The sequence below is a fragment of the Guillardia theta genome (assembly GCF_000315625.1).
Source record: "Guillardia theta CCMP2712 unplaced genomic scaffold GUITHscaffold_187, whole genome shotgun sequence".
Classification (NCBI taxonomy): Eukaryota; class Cryptophyceae; order Pyrenomonadales; family Geminigeraceae; genus Guillardia; species Guillardia theta.
The window spans coordinates 68100-82665 of record NW_005434489.1 but is presented as its reverse complement, the minus strand read 5'-3'; the positions used below and the strand labels follow the sequence as shown (position 1 = coordinate 82665).

At 50.3% G+C, this 14566-nt stretch overlaps 7 protein-coding genes across 7 annotated transcripts; 3 read left to right on the top strand and 4 right to left on the bottom strand.

The window, feature by feature from the left end:
* Positions 1 to 1405: 1405 nt before the first annotated feature.
* GUITHDRAFT_166518 (hypothetical protein) lies at positions 1406 to 3109 on the bottom strand (the record flags this gene model as incomplete). The annotated part of the gene is made up of 8 exons (XM_005820186.1): positions 2795 to 3109; positions 2685 to 2749; positions 2465 to 2642; positions 2224 to 2294; positions 2071 to 2147; positions 1875 to 2026; positions 1754 to 1786; positions 1406 to 1606 (listed from the first exon to the last, which is right to left on the bottom strand). The coding sequence occupies exons 1-8, from the start codon at positions 3023 to 3025 to the stop codon at positions 1406 to 1408; spliced, it is 1008 nt and encodes a 335-aa protein (XP_005820243.1). The 5' UTR covers positions 3026 to 3109.
* A 783-nt stretch (positions 3110 to 3892) lies between these two features.
* Positions 3893 to 5197, bottom strand: GUITHDRAFT_148059 (hypothetical protein; the record flags this gene model as incomplete). The annotated part of the gene is made up of 6 exons (XM_005820185.1): positions 3893 to 4399; positions 4451 to 4524; positions 4577 to 4631; positions 4679 to 4724; positions 4773 to 4853; positions 4956 to 5197. The coding sequence occupies 6 exons, from the start codon at positions 5195 to 5197 to the stop codon at positions 3893 to 3895; spliced, it is 1005 nt and encodes a 334-aa protein (XP_005820242.1).
* A 135-nt stretch (positions 5198 to 5332) lies between these two features.
* Positions 5333 to 7873, top strand: GUITHDRAFT_81628 (hypothetical protein; the record flags this gene model as incomplete). Its single annotated transcript, XM_005820184.1, has 14 exons — positions 5333 to 5373; positions 5718 to 5817; positions 5891 to 6004; positions 6203 to 6322; positions 6497 to 6529; positions 6581 to 6652; positions 6764 to 6815; positions 6959 to 7049; positions 7097 to 7169; positions 7344 to 7427; positions 7473 to 7562; positions 7606 to 7630; positions 7677 to 7714; positions 7757 to 7873. The coding sequence occupies 14 exons, from the start codon at positions 5333 to 5335 to the stop codon at positions 7871 to 7873; spliced, it is 1050 nt and encodes a 349-aa protein (XP_005820241.1).
* A 28-nt stretch (positions 7874 to 7901) lies between these two features.
* On the bottom strand, positions 7902 to 9114 carry GUITHDRAFT_156111 (hypothetical protein). Its single transcript, XM_005820183.1, has 7 exons — positions 9094 to 9114; positions 8994 to 9035; positions 8870 to 8948; positions 8669 to 8818; positions 8191 to 8618; positions 8075 to 8146; positions 7902 to 8024 (listed from the first exon to the last, which is right to left on the bottom strand). Exons 3-7 carry the CDS (start codon positions 8892 to 8894, stop codon positions 7977 to 7979), a joined length of 723 nt encoding a protein of 240 aa, XP_005820240.1. The 5' UTR covers positions 8895 to 8948; positions 8994 to 9035; positions 9094 to 9114; the 3' UTR covers positions 7902 to 7976.
* A 521-nt stretch (positions 9115 to 9635) lies between these two features.
* Positions 9636 to 10839, bottom strand: GUITHDRAFT_156110 (hypothetical protein; the record flags this gene model as incomplete). Its single annotated transcript, XM_005820182.1, has 8 exons — positions 9636 to 9695; positions 9744 to 9799; positions 9844 to 9898; positions 9946 to 9997; positions 10045 to 10186; positions 10239 to 10306; positions 10351 to 10472; positions 10794 to 10839. The coding sequence occupies 2 exons, from the start codon at positions 10837 to 10839 to the stop codon at positions 10369 to 10371; spliced, it is 150 nt and encodes a 49-aa protein (XP_005820239.1). The 3' UTR covers positions 9636 to 9695; positions 9744 to 9799; positions 9844 to 9898; positions 9946 to 9997; positions 10045 to 10186; positions 10239 to 10306; positions 10351 to 10368.
* A 1400-nt stretch (positions 10840 to 12239) lies between these two features.
* On the top strand, positions 12240 to 13247 carry GUITHDRAFT_120574 (hypothetical protein; the record flags this gene model as incomplete). The annotated part of the gene is made up of 1 exon (XM_005820181.1): positions 12240 to 13247. The coding sequence occupies one exon, from the start codon at positions 12240 to 12242 to the stop codon at positions 13245 to 13247; it is 1008 nt and encodes a 335-aa protein (XP_005820238.1).
* A 282-nt stretch (positions 13248 to 13529) lies between these two features.
* Positions 13530 to 14261, top strand: GUITHDRAFT_156109 (hypothetical protein). Its single transcript, XM_005820180.1, has 2 exons — positions 13530 to 13881; positions 13927 to 14261. Exons 1-2 carry the CDS (start codon positions 13603 to 13605, stop codon positions 14023 to 14025), a joined length of 378 nt encoding a protein of 125 aa, XP_005820237.1. The 5' UTR covers positions 13530 to 13602; the 3' UTR covers positions 14026 to 14261.
* The last annotated feature ends 305 nt before the right edge of the window (positions 14262 to 14566 follow it).

Below are 14566 nucleotides of genomic sequence, written 5' to 3'. Positions count from 1 at the left end.
CTTTCGCAGAATTTCATTCGACCTTTCAGATCTCCGAGTCAGGTACTCATGTGGTACCCCCACCCCCTCAATAACTCATAAACCACCCCTACTTGAGGCGGTGTTTTCAGCCAACCACCGGTGTACCGCACATCCCCTCATCGGCCCTACTGCTCAAGTTTAAAAAAGGCACGTAAAATCCAAGTGTACCACAAGTTTTTATTTTGTGAAAGTCATTCTTGGTTCATAGTACCACAAACAATCTATAAAATAACTAAAACAGTTTTAGTAATAAGTTACAATGTCTGATTTGAGTTTTATTCTTACATTACACTTATATAAATACCAAGGGTCGGCAATGCTCTTTTTTGTTGCTCCACGAGTTTTCCTCACAGATGACACCTGCAACCCACTGGTATCTTCCTCATCGTCGTACTCCTCCTCCTCATCTTCCTCATCGTCGTACTCCTCCTCCTCATCTTCCTCATCGTCGTACTCCTCCTCCTCATCTTCCTCATCGTCGTACTCCTCCTCCTCATGTTCCTCATCGTCGTACTCCTCCTCCTCCTCATGTTCCTCATCGTCGTACTCCTCCTCCTCATGTTTCTCATCGTCATACTTCTCCTCCTCCTCATGTTTCTCATCGTCATACTACTCCTCCTCCTCATGCTCCTCATCGTCGTACTCCTCCTCCTCCTCATGTTCCTCATCGTCGTACTTCCCCTCCTCCTCATCTTCCTCATCGTCATGTTCCTGATCATCGTCGTACTCCTCCTCTTCCTCCTCCTCATCGTCCTCCTCTCTATCTATCTCCCCTTCAGATCTCGCCTCTCTATTTCTGGTTCCTTGTCCTGCTCCTGCTGCTGGATCTTGATGGTCGATCTTGTGCTCCATCCTTCCTTTCTGCAGATCCATCCATCCCATCTCCTGCTGCCTCATGTACAATCCATATTCTACTCCCCCGTCTTTCCGATAAGTTAGTTTTCCCTCCTCTCCTGTCCGTCTTCAACTCCTGCTCGCTACTCCTCCCAATTGGTCCTGCTGACTGCACTATCTGCCACAATTGCCAATTATGCTCAGCATCTGCTGTCCTGCTCCTGCTCTTTGAAGTATCCCACTTTGTGTTCTCCTCACTTCACCGTCACCCATTCGACCTTTCCTAGCGGACATCGTATGCCTCTTCTTCCTTCCCTCCAACCCCATGCCCAGTTCCTGCAACCGTCCGATGCCCAATGCTTCCTTTCACCAGTCTCCCTCCCACCATTACCGCCATTGTGCTTGTGGCCTGTTTTCCCCGTCTTGCTCCGAATTTCAGTATCAATTTCCATGTTTAATCGTACTTCAGTCCTAGTCATTCTCATTAGCTCTGTATGAGTCATTGATGATGTTCGCAGCCAGGTTTCGTCCCTACGTACAAGACAGTAGGCTATGACCAGAGCCCGGGCTGCCGCTTGTGAGGCTCCTTATGCCCCAGCCTTGACGCCTTGGTTGACGTCTGAGCCTTTAGGTATCCTGAAGTGCATCTCCCGGGCAACGACGTCGTTTCCTGGGAGCCGGTATCCTCAGCGAGCCCATGCCCATGCTTGTCGTTGTTGATTTCAATGCAGGCGACCTTCGATGCTGGTCTCTGGGGGCCTGATAGTGTGGCCAGCTCGGGGTGAAGTTGACCAAGACTCAAGGATGTCAGTTAACTTTACGAGATGTGATGGTTCCCCTTTCTTTCCTCCAATTTTCTGCACCTTCACGTCATGTAAATTTGTGCAACTCGACTCACCTCCAGCGCCATCACTCGCATGTATGATAACGACTTTGAGCAATCGAGGGAAGTCGGGCAAACTCCACGAACTCTTTGAGAGCACATGGAGGAACGCTGTCTTCCCTGCGCCTCAAATAACCTGCTCGCCTCTCCTCACGTCTCCCCACCTGTCACGTCCTGATATCATGCGAATCTTGGATGCGGTCGTGCTATCCAACAAGTATCGGACGACTTCCCACACGATCGCAGCGGTGCGAGGAACGGGGTAGATCAGCATCCGCTCTAGCCTTCCTGCCAGCAGCGATGAGACGAGAGTCGCCAAGGTCTCAGGGCACCAGGAAAGAAATCGTTGAGCAGGGGAGCCACTTGTCTGAGGTACGACAGCAGGCTAGTGGCTGGTGGGTTCGGCCATCTGAAAGGAAGTGAGGGAGTGAGAGTAGAAGAACCTTTGAGAGTAGAACTATGAGGGTAGTTTGTTTTCTTCCTACCCGTGTCCCGCCCGCACGTCGATCAGGACTGTGAGTCGTAGACTTGAGTTTGCGTCGATCTCGAGCATTTTCTGGTTCAAGCAGGTGAGATGGACAACATGAAACATGAAGCCAGCCCATCATCACTAGACATCAATCTAAAGTCAATCACAACACCATCACATTCATATCGGCAATACAACAAGCTGCACGCATCATCGTCACATGTAATATCCATTATCAATCTTCATGACTCTCCTACCTTCACTGTGTAGACCGCGTAGTCCTGTGCAGTTCCTCTGCTGGGATCGTACATCGCGCCTTGCACAAACATAAAACCAGAGCCGTCCCTTGCTTCCCCGCAGTTCCAAATGAACTCCGGGAGTTTCTCAACACGATGTGCCATGGACGCAACATTCTCTTCCTTCCAACTGACAAACCTGCCATGTTTTAGCGACAAGCAGGCGGACAAGCGGCGGCACCTGCTGTACTTGCCTATCGCTCGCTCTACGTCTCCTCTGCTCTTCTTCAAAAACCTTTCCAGCTCCTGGGGGCTCATTCAACTTTCATTCCTTCCTCGCAATTTCCTCACCTTTCGATGCGCATCGGGAAATCTCTTGGAGAAGATCAACATCGATTCTTCTTCTTTGGTGCAGTTATGCATTGAGCTGCGCTCTTCAGGTCGCATGATCGTAGATTGCATTCTCCTTGACTCAAAGATCTCTTGTTGTTTCCTCCCGCTCCCTTCGCATCTCGCATGAAGCTTCGCCGCATGAAGCATGATTGCGATCGCCACAAACCTTCTCTCGGCGTCAAATCGCATGGCTGTCACGACCTGATGGTTCGGAGTGCTATGCTTGCACGCACAAGGCTCCAGCAAGTGACTGGCAGCTCCTCCCTTCCCTCAGAGCGCTTGGGACATTGCTTCCTGATTCTCCCCTGCTTCCTGCATCTCTACACGCAGCGAGGATCTGGCATGGCAGTGTCAGGCTAGGGAAAGCGACAGGAGAAGAGGAGGTGCCGAGGCAAGTGGATGGCAGGAAGGACGTCAGAAGACAGCACGCGAGGTTTACGGAGGATCGAAGAGCAGCAAGGATCAACGTGGGAGGTAAGATGAGCAGGAGAGAAGAAGATGAGAGGGAAGACGAGGAAAGACAGTCAACGAAGACGACGATGATCGGAACAAGCAAAGGCGGGAAAGCAGAGAGAGTGAGGCGCGGAGAGCAGGAGGTGGGGTTCTGGCTCGGGGAACTGGGAAGGAGGGGAGGCGTTTTTTTTCAAATTGAAGTGCGGAGATTTCGAGCAGGACAAGGAGTTCGAGCAAGGTAGCAAGCAGAATCGCCCCCAGTACAATCCACAGCCATGCGTGTAAGGAGGAAGGAAAACGAAGATAGGAGAGGAAGATAGGTGAGGATGGGGAGGGGAGGAGTGGGAGAGAGAAGTGTAAAAGTCATTTACCGTCAACTAAAACTTACAAGGAATTCAAAGAGTGGGTGCAGAAGAGAGCTGTTTGTGATGACTGATTGCGACGGTATAATGACAATCATGTCAGAACATCACCAAACCTGCATGTCTTGTGACGATTATCGTCACAAGAAAATGTGAAAGAAACAATATCGATGCTTGTCAACTGGAGGGCAAAAACTTGACATGGTGGGCGAGAGGCATGATGGAAGTTCGCGATGATCGGTCAGTGACTCAGAATGTCTCGCTCGAGCTTGTCGACATATTCTTGTCCTCCGTTCTTGATCGCAGTGATTGAAGCTGGAGTTCCCAGCAGTTTCAGACGCTGCAGCCGCTTCAGCTTTTCTTGTCTCTGTCGCAGGTTGGCAGCCTCGTCCTCCCTCACCCTCCTCACTCGCTGAGAACGGAAGGGATCGTTGATCACGATCTGGTATCCTGTGATCTCTGGGCGAACAGACGAGGTCCGAGCAGGGATATCGTGGAGGTCCCGTTGGGCGTCGTCGTAGTAGACAGAGTCCGGAGCCCGCGAAGGCGCGTACCCCGAAGGGATCACGCTGATCCCTCGGTTCTCAGCCGCTGCTTGTGAGACGATTTGAGCAGGAAGCCATTCGCGAGCCAAGGAGGAATGAGAGGGAGAGCTCCGCTGCTGCTGGTGGACCCTCACTCGGCGACGAGTCTCCTGGGGACGCACGTATGGGCCCCAGAGGGAGGTGACATAGGGCGCGATCAGGCTCTACAGCTCGCGGTCAGAGGGGGCGAGCGAAAGCTGCTGGTTGTACTGCACCTGCTCGCTAGAGGGAAGATGGTCCGTCTCTTCGATGGTGTAGCCCGGGTGTGAGGTTGCAGATAGAGCAGCAGCTGCAGCTCCGCGGTCAATCAACAAGCGGCCACAAGGTTCCTTTCCTCTCACCTGAGCCATAGCCCTCAGGCTCCCGACAGAACCACCACTTGCAGCCGGGAGCTGCCTGCATGGCACATATCAGAGGCCATGGAAGCTTGTCTTGGAACAAACCTTGTTCAACTCGCGCCGAGTGAGCAAAGAAGACACGCGTTGAGATCTGCAGGTAAATTCATGAATGAATTCAGACAAGGTGGCAGAAACTGACCCTGTAGACGATACGCTGAGATGAATAACAACAACAAGCGCTGACACTGCTAGTAGCGCAATTCCTGACAGAAGGGTGTATCTGACAGAAAATGATCAGTCGAGTACGGTTTTATGCGCAGATGATGGGAAAAACAAGCAAAGGAGCACTCCATCTCACCCTCTTTCGTCCTCCTTCTCTCACTCTTCTCCATATCTTCTTCCTGCTGCTCTTTCTCTGCTCTCATCCCCTGCTCCTGCTCCTGCCCCTGCCTGCCCCTGCCCCTGCCCCTGCCCCTGCCCCTGCCCCTGCCCCTGCCCCTGCCCCTGCCCCTGCCCCTGCCTGCCCCTGCTCCTGCTCCTGCTCCTGCTCCTGCCCCTGCCTGCCCCTGCCCCTGCCCCTGCCCCTGCCCCTGCCCCTGCCCCTGCTCGATCGTCTGACATCATCTCATCATCATCATTGCTCACCGCTGCATGTCTCTTCGGTAATCCATGAGGCGGACTCGTCACAGTAAACACCGAGCCCCCCTCAGGGTTCTTTGAGAAAATGAGGGGATGAGGGCCCACGGCCTCCAATCGGACATGCAGATCGCTTCACCTGACGATTTACACCTCCATGTGAGGTACGAGAGGAGGAGGAGAAGGAGAAGGAGCAGAGAGGAGAGGAGAGGAGAGAGAAGTAGTCTAGGAGAAGCGGAGAAGCGGAGAAGAGGAGAAGAGGAAGAAAGGAGGGGAGAGAGAAGCAGGGGCAGGATTAGGGGAGAGTAGGGGGAGAAGATGAGAAGAGCAGGAGGAGCAGGAGGAGCAGGAGGAGCAGAAGGGGGAGAGAAACTGTAGAGAGAGGAAGATGAGAGGAGGAGGAGATAGAAGAAATTGGACGATCAGCATTCAGTTTTGGTAGTCAATCGGTTTCAAGAATGATAAAGGGATCGCGTGACCATCTCATCACAATCTTTCCGGCAAACAGAGATGGCGAAATGCTCAAGGCAGTACTCCCGCACACAGCACGTATCTTCCGCAGAGCTATCATCATGCCGAATCTTGTCCCTCCAGTCTCAACGCTACAGGTACAGTACTTTTGCATCCTCCTCGTCCTCCTCGTCCTCCTCGTCTTATCATTTTTGTTTGATGTTTTTGCAGATGGCCAAAGAATACAAGAAGAGGATTCTCGCTGCAATCCCTCAAGGGACAGAGTTTGACCCTCTGATGACTTTGTATCTCACACATCAGACCACTCCTGAAGATATCAAACAGGTCACGTACCGTCTTAGCCCTCATTCTGCTTGTCCTTGTCCTTGTCTAGTCCCTTCACATCTTCACCCATATGAGTACCTGCCATGGGCTAGCTCTGGTTTGCAGTGCCTGATCTCATTTTCTGACCTTCCTTTCTGCTCTCTCTCTCTCTCCCTCCCTCTCGTCCTGTTGCTACCTTCCTCTACTCATGTCGTGCAGGCTGCGGCGGACGGAACGGTCACGGCGGTCAAGTGGTATCCGGCAGGAGCTACCACCAACTCGGGGGCAGGAGTGAAGGAAACAGAGCTAGAGAAAGTTCTTCCCACACTCAAGGCCATGGTCAGCCTGAATATCCCCTCTCCTCCGTCTCTTCGTCCCCCCTCCCTCCTCCTCCTCCTCCCTCCTCCTCCTGCTCTCTCCCACACATTCTCCACCTCTGCTTGTGTCGTTCTTGTCACGTCATGGCCTGCCTCCTCCTTCCTGCCTGGGTTGCTCTATTCACTGCAACTACAGGAGGAAGTCGGAATGCCTCTGCTATGTCACGGGGTACGAAAGTCTTGAGATGTAGGGGAAGAGGGACATGGAGCTTTGCTGCAGGAGAGCACGGACCCGACCGTCGACGTCTTCGATCGAGAGGCTACGTGGGTTCGCAATGTGTTGGCACCATTAGTAAGCGCGAGGAGGAGGAGGAGGAGGAGGAGGAGGAGGAGGAGGAGGAGGAGGAGAGAGCAGGAGAGATTGGAGTGAAGATGACTTGGAGGAGGGTTGATTGTCTACCAGGTGGACTTGTTGCCTAACCTCAAGATCGTCATGGAGCACATAACCACCAAAGGTTCTTCTCCCTCCCCTTCTCCTTATTGTTTTCCCTCCCTTTCCTGCCTGTCCCCTTCCTCCCTTCGCTCCCCTTCCCTCCCTCCCCTATCTCCCTTTCTCGTTCCCCTCCCCTGCTCTCCTTCGCTTATCCACAATGAGCAGAAGGTGTCGAGTTCGTCCAGAATGCCCGCAAAGGAGTTTGCGGCACGTTGACTGTGCAGCATCTCCTCCTCAATCGCAATGCTCTCTTTAGGTCAAGCACTGCTGGACCCCTTGAAAACGGTCGTGACGGATTATCAGCTATGGAGGAGCTGGAGGCTTGCGGCCACATCACTACTGTCTGCCGGTCCTAAAGCGAGAAGAACATCGCAAGGTCTCCATGTCCGTCCCCTTCCTCGTGATCCTCCTCACCTTCCTCGTGATCCTCCTCACCTTGTGCTTTCTTTCCTGCTCGTTTGATTCCATATCCTCTCCTCCTTTGCTCCGATCTCTCTCCCCTTCTCCTCTATACTTTCTCTTGGATCTATGACCCTCTCCTTCGCCGCAGGCGCTAGTCGCTGCTGCCACCTCCGGGTCCAGCAAGTTCTTTGCGGGGACTGACTCAGCCCCCCACACGGTGGACAAGAAGGAGGTGAGGCGCTTCCCTCGACTGTTGTCTCAAGTCACAAGGCTGCAGTGCTCGTGCGGTTGCGCTGGCTGCTTCACAGCCCCGGCAGCTCTCGAGCTCTACGCCCAGCTGTTCGAGGCGGAGGGAAAGCTTGAGAATGTAAGTGTGAGCAGCAAGTCACTCGACTAACTTTTGACGCCAGCTGGAGGGTTTCGTGAGCCATCATGGTGATTTTTCTTGTCTTGTCCTCTTTCTTGACGCATCAGGTCACAGGCGCTGACTTCTACGGCCTGCCTCGCAACTCGACCTCCGTATCACCTCACATCTCATGCTGACCTCCTGACCCTCCACAGGTGAAGCTCGAGAAGGCCACATGGACGATCCCAGCAGCAGTGGAGGTCGCAGGATCTTCACCTGTCGTCCCCTTCATGGCCGGGGAAGAAATTAGCTGGCGAGCTACTCGAGTATGAAGTCATGCACAAGCGTCGCGGAATCTTCCGACGTAAACAAGTTATTCAATTACCAAGATTCAAATTACATCAATCGCGTCGGCTTTCTGAGACAGCAGAAGCATCAGTTCTTGTTGTGCTTCCTATCATGCTTGAGATCGTTCCAGTGGTCCTGCAGATCATGTCATCTTCTCTCGACCTCCTCCTCCTCCTCATCCCTACCTGCAGCTGCTTAATAGATCTGTCAGTTTTCATTGCCGATTGGATGGAAATCCAGTCCTTGGTACCGTGCATCTGCAGGACGCGTCATGACGTATCCCCACCTCGGCTCATCGCACCCGCACTGCTTGCTTGAGCGCCTCATCCTCTGCTGGTTCCCATCGTCTCCACATTCTCTTTGCCTTTGCCTTGACCCCTCCCTCCGTTACGGCTGTTCCTTGTTTGCCTCCCTGGTGGAACTGAAGCTTTCGCTTGGCACCCTTTCCGTTCTCCACAGATGAAGTATTATCATCTAATAGAGCTGAAGTTTGTGCTGGAGACTTGGAGCCATTGGGCATGGCTCGCTCGTCTTTCTTTGCAAGAGCAGTAGCCGCCGAGATTCCGCCATCCAGCGTCACATCACTATCTTCAAGTTTCACTTGAGCCTGAGCATTGCCCATGAAGTTGCCTGCCTGCCATTGGAATCTTTCTTCTACTGCCAGAACAACCTGACTTGATTCGGACGACGAGTCGTATCGTTGCCCATTCTCATCGCTTCCCATGCCACCTGTACCACACTTTCATCTCAACAGTTTCCGGTCTAGGTAAGAGGCTGACCTGGCCTGTGCCACCACCAAGTTTTCTCCATAGGGCCGCTGATCGCGATGGAGGTTTCAGCGATATTCAATTGGGCAGGCGGTTTCTTGTTGGATTTAGCTGGTTCCTTGCTAGGGGCCAATAATCCCTCGGGTGATTCGAACGAAACGACTGCAGGCAGATCAGCGATATGCAAAGCGAGGAGAAAGATCTCGTAGGTACCTGCTTCATACGAAGACAGCTTCATGGCCTTCTCACAAGCTTGAGTCAAGGCTTTCTGATGATCTTCGAAGCAATAGATCTGCCATGTTCATCAATTCAGTTCTGTTAATGAATTCTTGCTCACCTGTATCTCATCTTTTTGTAAACCGAGATTTCTTTCGATATCCTGACATCAAGTAAACCAAGATATCATCCCATAAGCACTTTTAACAATCAACACCTACCTCCTTCTGTTCTTGCGAAAGCTCAACCTCATCAGAATTGGTACTGTTTGTAGGAGATGCTGTACCAGCCGAAGAGGTATCATCCCTGTCAGCCATACAATGAATTAAGTTAATCGGTATACACAAGTGTGTATCTACATGTGTTGATTATGAGTATCTTTCACAGATTGATAACGGAAACCGTTTGAAACTGTAAAGGAATCAATTCACATTCAAGATTTTACGGTGATGCACCTGCGTCATTTGCTGCTGTTTTCAGCCACTTGTCTCCTGGCTGTCGAACCCTCGAGTACTACGAATATTCAGACTCCATGCAACTACTTCAGACTATATTACCGGTTGCTGCACATGCTGTGGAGGAAGCTGAGCTGCGTAGGCGGCATTGCTTCCAGCTTGAAACATCAATGAGAAAATGGCATCAACGAACGAAACAACACAAACCTGGATCAACATATTTGCGCTTTCGCGGCATTGATTTTCCCTGTCAAAAAAGTTGAGAATTTTGAACATTATGCGACTCATGAAATTTTCAGGAAGCATACCTGTTTGACATGAATCCTTTGAAAATGCATTTTGCTATGATACAACCGATCGTTGAAATACTGTATCATGAAATTTACAAAGCAAGACGCCATCTTCTTGATTCATACCACACATCTGGTGCAATGATACCAGCGCTTTCTTCCGTCATGATATGTGAGAAGGCCTAGTGTCGCTTAGGAGCAAGGGAGAAAATCAAACAGCATCCACCTGCATGACAGGAAGGTTTCCAGGCCCAGGTGTCGCTGATTGGGGGACAAGTCATCTTAAAGAGCGGAATCAACGACCCCATAATTTCTCAACATTCGCCACCTCCTTGTTGGAGGTAGATCTTTTCTCAGCGCTGCCAGTGACGTCGTTTCCTCTACAAGACAATGAGCGGATCGGAAAAGGGATGAGGTCCAATAATACATTTCTGCGTTGGTTGAATCATCCATATTCACTTCCATTTTCATGGTTGACGACAGCGACTGCAGCAAAGCTGCCGCTTGGTTCATGTCATCAGGCTCCTCCTGAGTTTGAGTCGTGCCACGGATTTCTTTGACCCTTGGACCTTTGCAGATGTCAACACATCTCTGGCATGTAATGGTACTGGATTCCAAGACCTGATGGAAGTTTCTCTGGAGGTTGTGCGAAATCAATCTTAGGTTCATCTCCGGATTCAAGATCTTCAACCCAATTACTGACAACGGATTGTTGGAACGCACCTTACCGTCAGAGCTTCGCTGTCTGCTATCATTTTGATGCTCTTTCACGGACTTCACGGGAGCTCTCGAGCGATTCTTTTTTGTAGGAAAGAAATCTCCAATCGTCTTCTGATTTGTGTTTCGAGTGCTCCGCTTGTTTCCCACGACTTGCTCATCTCCTTGCGCCTTCGCCGGAAGTTTGCTTTCTTCATCGTCGTTTGCGCTTCTTTTATCCTTCTCTTTATTTCCAGCAGCCATGCTTGAAGACTGGTCACCCTAGGAATGATTAATGTTAACCATGAACAATACAAAACAGTTTGCGGAAGGATGTTTTAGGCACTGCCTCGATGACAGATTGTACGTGTCAAAATTGCATACAAGACGCTACATGACATTGGGTTTCGAGCTAACACAATTTCGGTACACGATTGTGGACGCAAAATAATCAAATACCCAGATCCATCTAATAGATACTTGTCACCAAGAGGGGCCACGCTACCAGCAAGTCAATCTTAGCCATGGCAAAGCAAATTGAAGAACGTTGGGGGAACAAACCACAACACAATTCAAAATCTCTGATAACACACACATGCAGTTCATCTTCCTTACGTACACCATCTGGCTGAACACCGCAGGGCTCATCAAATGCAAACTTGTCGAAAAATTGATATCGAGATCGTGCATAAAGCAAATGCACTAAAAATCTGCAGCATGCGGCCCGAGAAAACACTGCACACGTCTCGCTTCCATGCATGTCAAAGCATGATCTCTGCCACTAGACGGATATTCACACATTCCCACAAAATCAGTTCCGGTGTATCACCACCCATAACCTATCATACTCGCATGAAACACAATGCTACAGCAACGAAAAGACAGCAAAGATTCTCGAGTGTACAAAACTTGAGAGTGCACAGAGCAAGTTTGGTGCCTCCATCCTCAACTTCATCGACCCACACCCTTCCTATCCTTCTTCGCATCTCCATCGCGCGCCACCAGGCCCCTCCACCCCTACCCCTCCCGCACCCCCTCCACTTGTAACCCCACCAGTTGCCAGGCCAGTGTACCCTACCCACCTTTCTACACCTTCTCTCATTCAATCCCCACTACCCCCTCAAGGATAAAGGATTCACCCCCGCATCTCTCTTTCCTTTCGAAACGCTTCTATCAATATATTAAGACCACCCTGGAAGTCTACTACCCCCACCCCATCTGATATCTACACCCACCCCTCGAGTCGATCTGCCTATCACCACCTGAACCCACCGATCTTCCCTTGTCTCCAATCCTCATCACCCTACCCCTCAGTCAAATGCTGACCTTCCGCTACCCACACTCCCACCCCACCAATCAGCCATCACCCACCCACATACTTCAGCGTCTCTCACTGATCGGAATCACCCTACCCCAGAGTTGATCAAATACTCATGGACATAGACCCGGTGCAGATTTGATGATTGCACCCTACCCTATGTACTCAACCCCGCCATTGACGATGGACCCACCCTTTTAGTAGATCTATGTAGTAAAGAACCGTTGGTACCAGTGTTTGTTAAATCTTTTATAGCAAAACAGTAGCAAACGCAATGAGCTAAATGCATACAGTATTGATAATCAATATTAATTTATATATTAGATATAATACCTATTGCTTTCTTAGATTTATAAGTTGATTTTGATAATAATATTTAATAGTATTTTATATGAGAATACATCAATAGCTAATCCAGTTTCGCAATGGATGACAGGGTTTGGTGTGGGCGGACATGGCGCCCGCTGCTGCCGGAAGATCCTGTGCTTTCACAGCCATGGGAAGAACCGAATCCTCAAGATCCTCCCTTCCTAAAGGAATCGCCTCCCCCCTTCCTAGAAGATCGCCTCTTGTACCAGCTGCAGGAGGGAGTGAGGCGGATCGCGAAGATGGAGGCGGGGAGCGCTGAAGATGCACTGAAGCGGATGCTAAATGACTACATGGAGGCAATGAGGTCAAACCTGCAGGAGAAGGAGAGAGACTTTGTTTCGGAAAAGCGAAAGTCGTCAGGGATGGAGCTCGAGCTCCAAATGCAGAGCGAGATACTACAAGAAAAGGAGAAGGAGATTTCTCAACTGATTGCCTTGAACCAGAAACTCAACGAAAAGGTTGCACATTTGCAACATGAATGCGCTTCATGCAAGAGTCGTCTTGATTCATACTTGATTAAGAATTCGTCTCTTGAGAAGAATCTAATTGGGGTACAACAAGAGCTTGACCAAACAGTGGGAGAGAACGAAATTCTCAAGGATGAAATAGAAAATCTAAGAAGTCTGTTCAAGTCCAGCACTCAGGAATCTGCAATATTTGAGATGCAGTTAGAGGAGGAGGTGATAGAACTGCGGCAGAGGCTCTCCATCGTGATGAAACAAAGCAAACATGCCGAAGCGGAGGCAGAGAAATTCAACAAGTCAGCTTCGTTGCTGTTCCAAGACTGGCAAAAAGCAGAAGAGAGGAACATCATACTCAATAATCAAATTACAAGATTGAAAGATGTCATCTCAAGGCAGAGCCATGATCTCACGAAACTTGAAGAAGAACGATTCATACATAAAAATGTTGAGATGTCCAGCATCGCACTGCAGGAGCAAGCTCGTGCATACGAGGCCGGGCTTATGGATGAAAAACAGAGAGCTGATTTCCTGGAACGACAGAGTCAGGAGAGCGCGAAGATGCTTCGAGTCCTCAGCCAACAATTTGGAGATCTGTCGGCACAACACGACAGATTACTAAGCAAGTGCGAGGATTGTCACATATTCTTACGCATGCTGCTGCCTTCTCTCAGTCACATCTTGAAAGAGCTGAAGAGCATGCAGAGAGATTTGGAAGCGTACGAGTCGTACAATGCTGACGCGATGATCCGGGAAAGCCTTCTAGACTTTCTGAAGTACGAATGATGTTCTTTATGTTGTCGATTATGTTGTACATGCGAATAAAGTGAATGAAACTGTTGCATGCAGCGACTGCTTGCGTATCTTACAAGTCAGGTGAGTGGCTGGTTGTTGGTTGGTTGTGCGGCATAGGAAGGCTGAGGAGGTGAAGATGTTTTGGAATGTCATTTCAGATATTACTGTCTTTTACTTCCAGTAAGTCAGGATCTGAGGCAGACCTGTTTAAAACGTCGCATGTGTCCTTTCTTTTTCAGTCAATAAAGGGGGTTCCTGGCAAAGGAGAATCTCAGCTTGCAGAGACGAGAGGGGAGGGCGAGCAGAAGAGGAGGAGGAGCAGAGGAGAGGCTAGGCTCGTGGAGCGATGGAGACTTTAGCTGAGGATCTACCAGTCATCGTCGACTTCTCGGGTTGCCCTGATGCGACATGCGAGGACATGTTCCATGCTCTCAGAGCGCAGGATAAAATCACTGTCCTCCGGCTTGATGGATGCAAGAACATCACATGCGAGGACGTCCGAAGAGCCTTGCCACTTATTGGCGGACAGCTGGAAGAGCTGTCCATTGCACATTGCACGAACTTATCAGGCGACGAGCTCTCCGAGCTTTTCTGCAGTGAGTTTCCTCTGCTGCAGACTTTGAATGTCGGTGATGCGTCGCGTGCTGCTCGTCTGCTGATATTTGTCTAGGTGAGCGGATGTGAACAGTTCAGTCCCGGACATCTGGCGAAAATTGTTTTCTTCCGCAACATGAAGAATTTGTCTCAGATTCGAATTATGACAGGTTAATCACATCAACTGGACTTCATTCTCGTCCATGCAGTTTCTTGCCTCCACCTCCTCCTGCTTCCAGCTTTTCACTTCCCTCTCAAAAGTCTCCTGTAAGTTTTGATCAGAGCCCTTCAGTCTCTCCATGGACGCAAACCTGGTCCATTCCTAAGGAGGCAAAGAAGTACTCGTCTCCAGCAGTATCGTTGTTGAACTAGAGGGTCGAACCATCACGCGAGTAAAATGCAAGATAAGACAACCTTGTGGTCGAGGAACACGCTGTACATCTGCTTCACCTCAGGCTCTCCAGGATGAAGCCGCAAGGCTAGTTCGAACATCTTCAAATTTGTGAGGTCGTCTACATTGAGGGAGGGAGCGAGGGAAGATGGAGGGAGGCATGAAATTACCTTATCAGCTGTTTCAGTATCGTTGTTGACGAAGCTTGCGATGGCATAGTTCACCATCAGGTCTGGTGTGTTCGGTTCGATCTCCAGCGCTTCCCTGCCATTGAGGAATGAGTGTTGTCCTGACACGCCTCGCACACCTCGACCTGTAGTAGGAG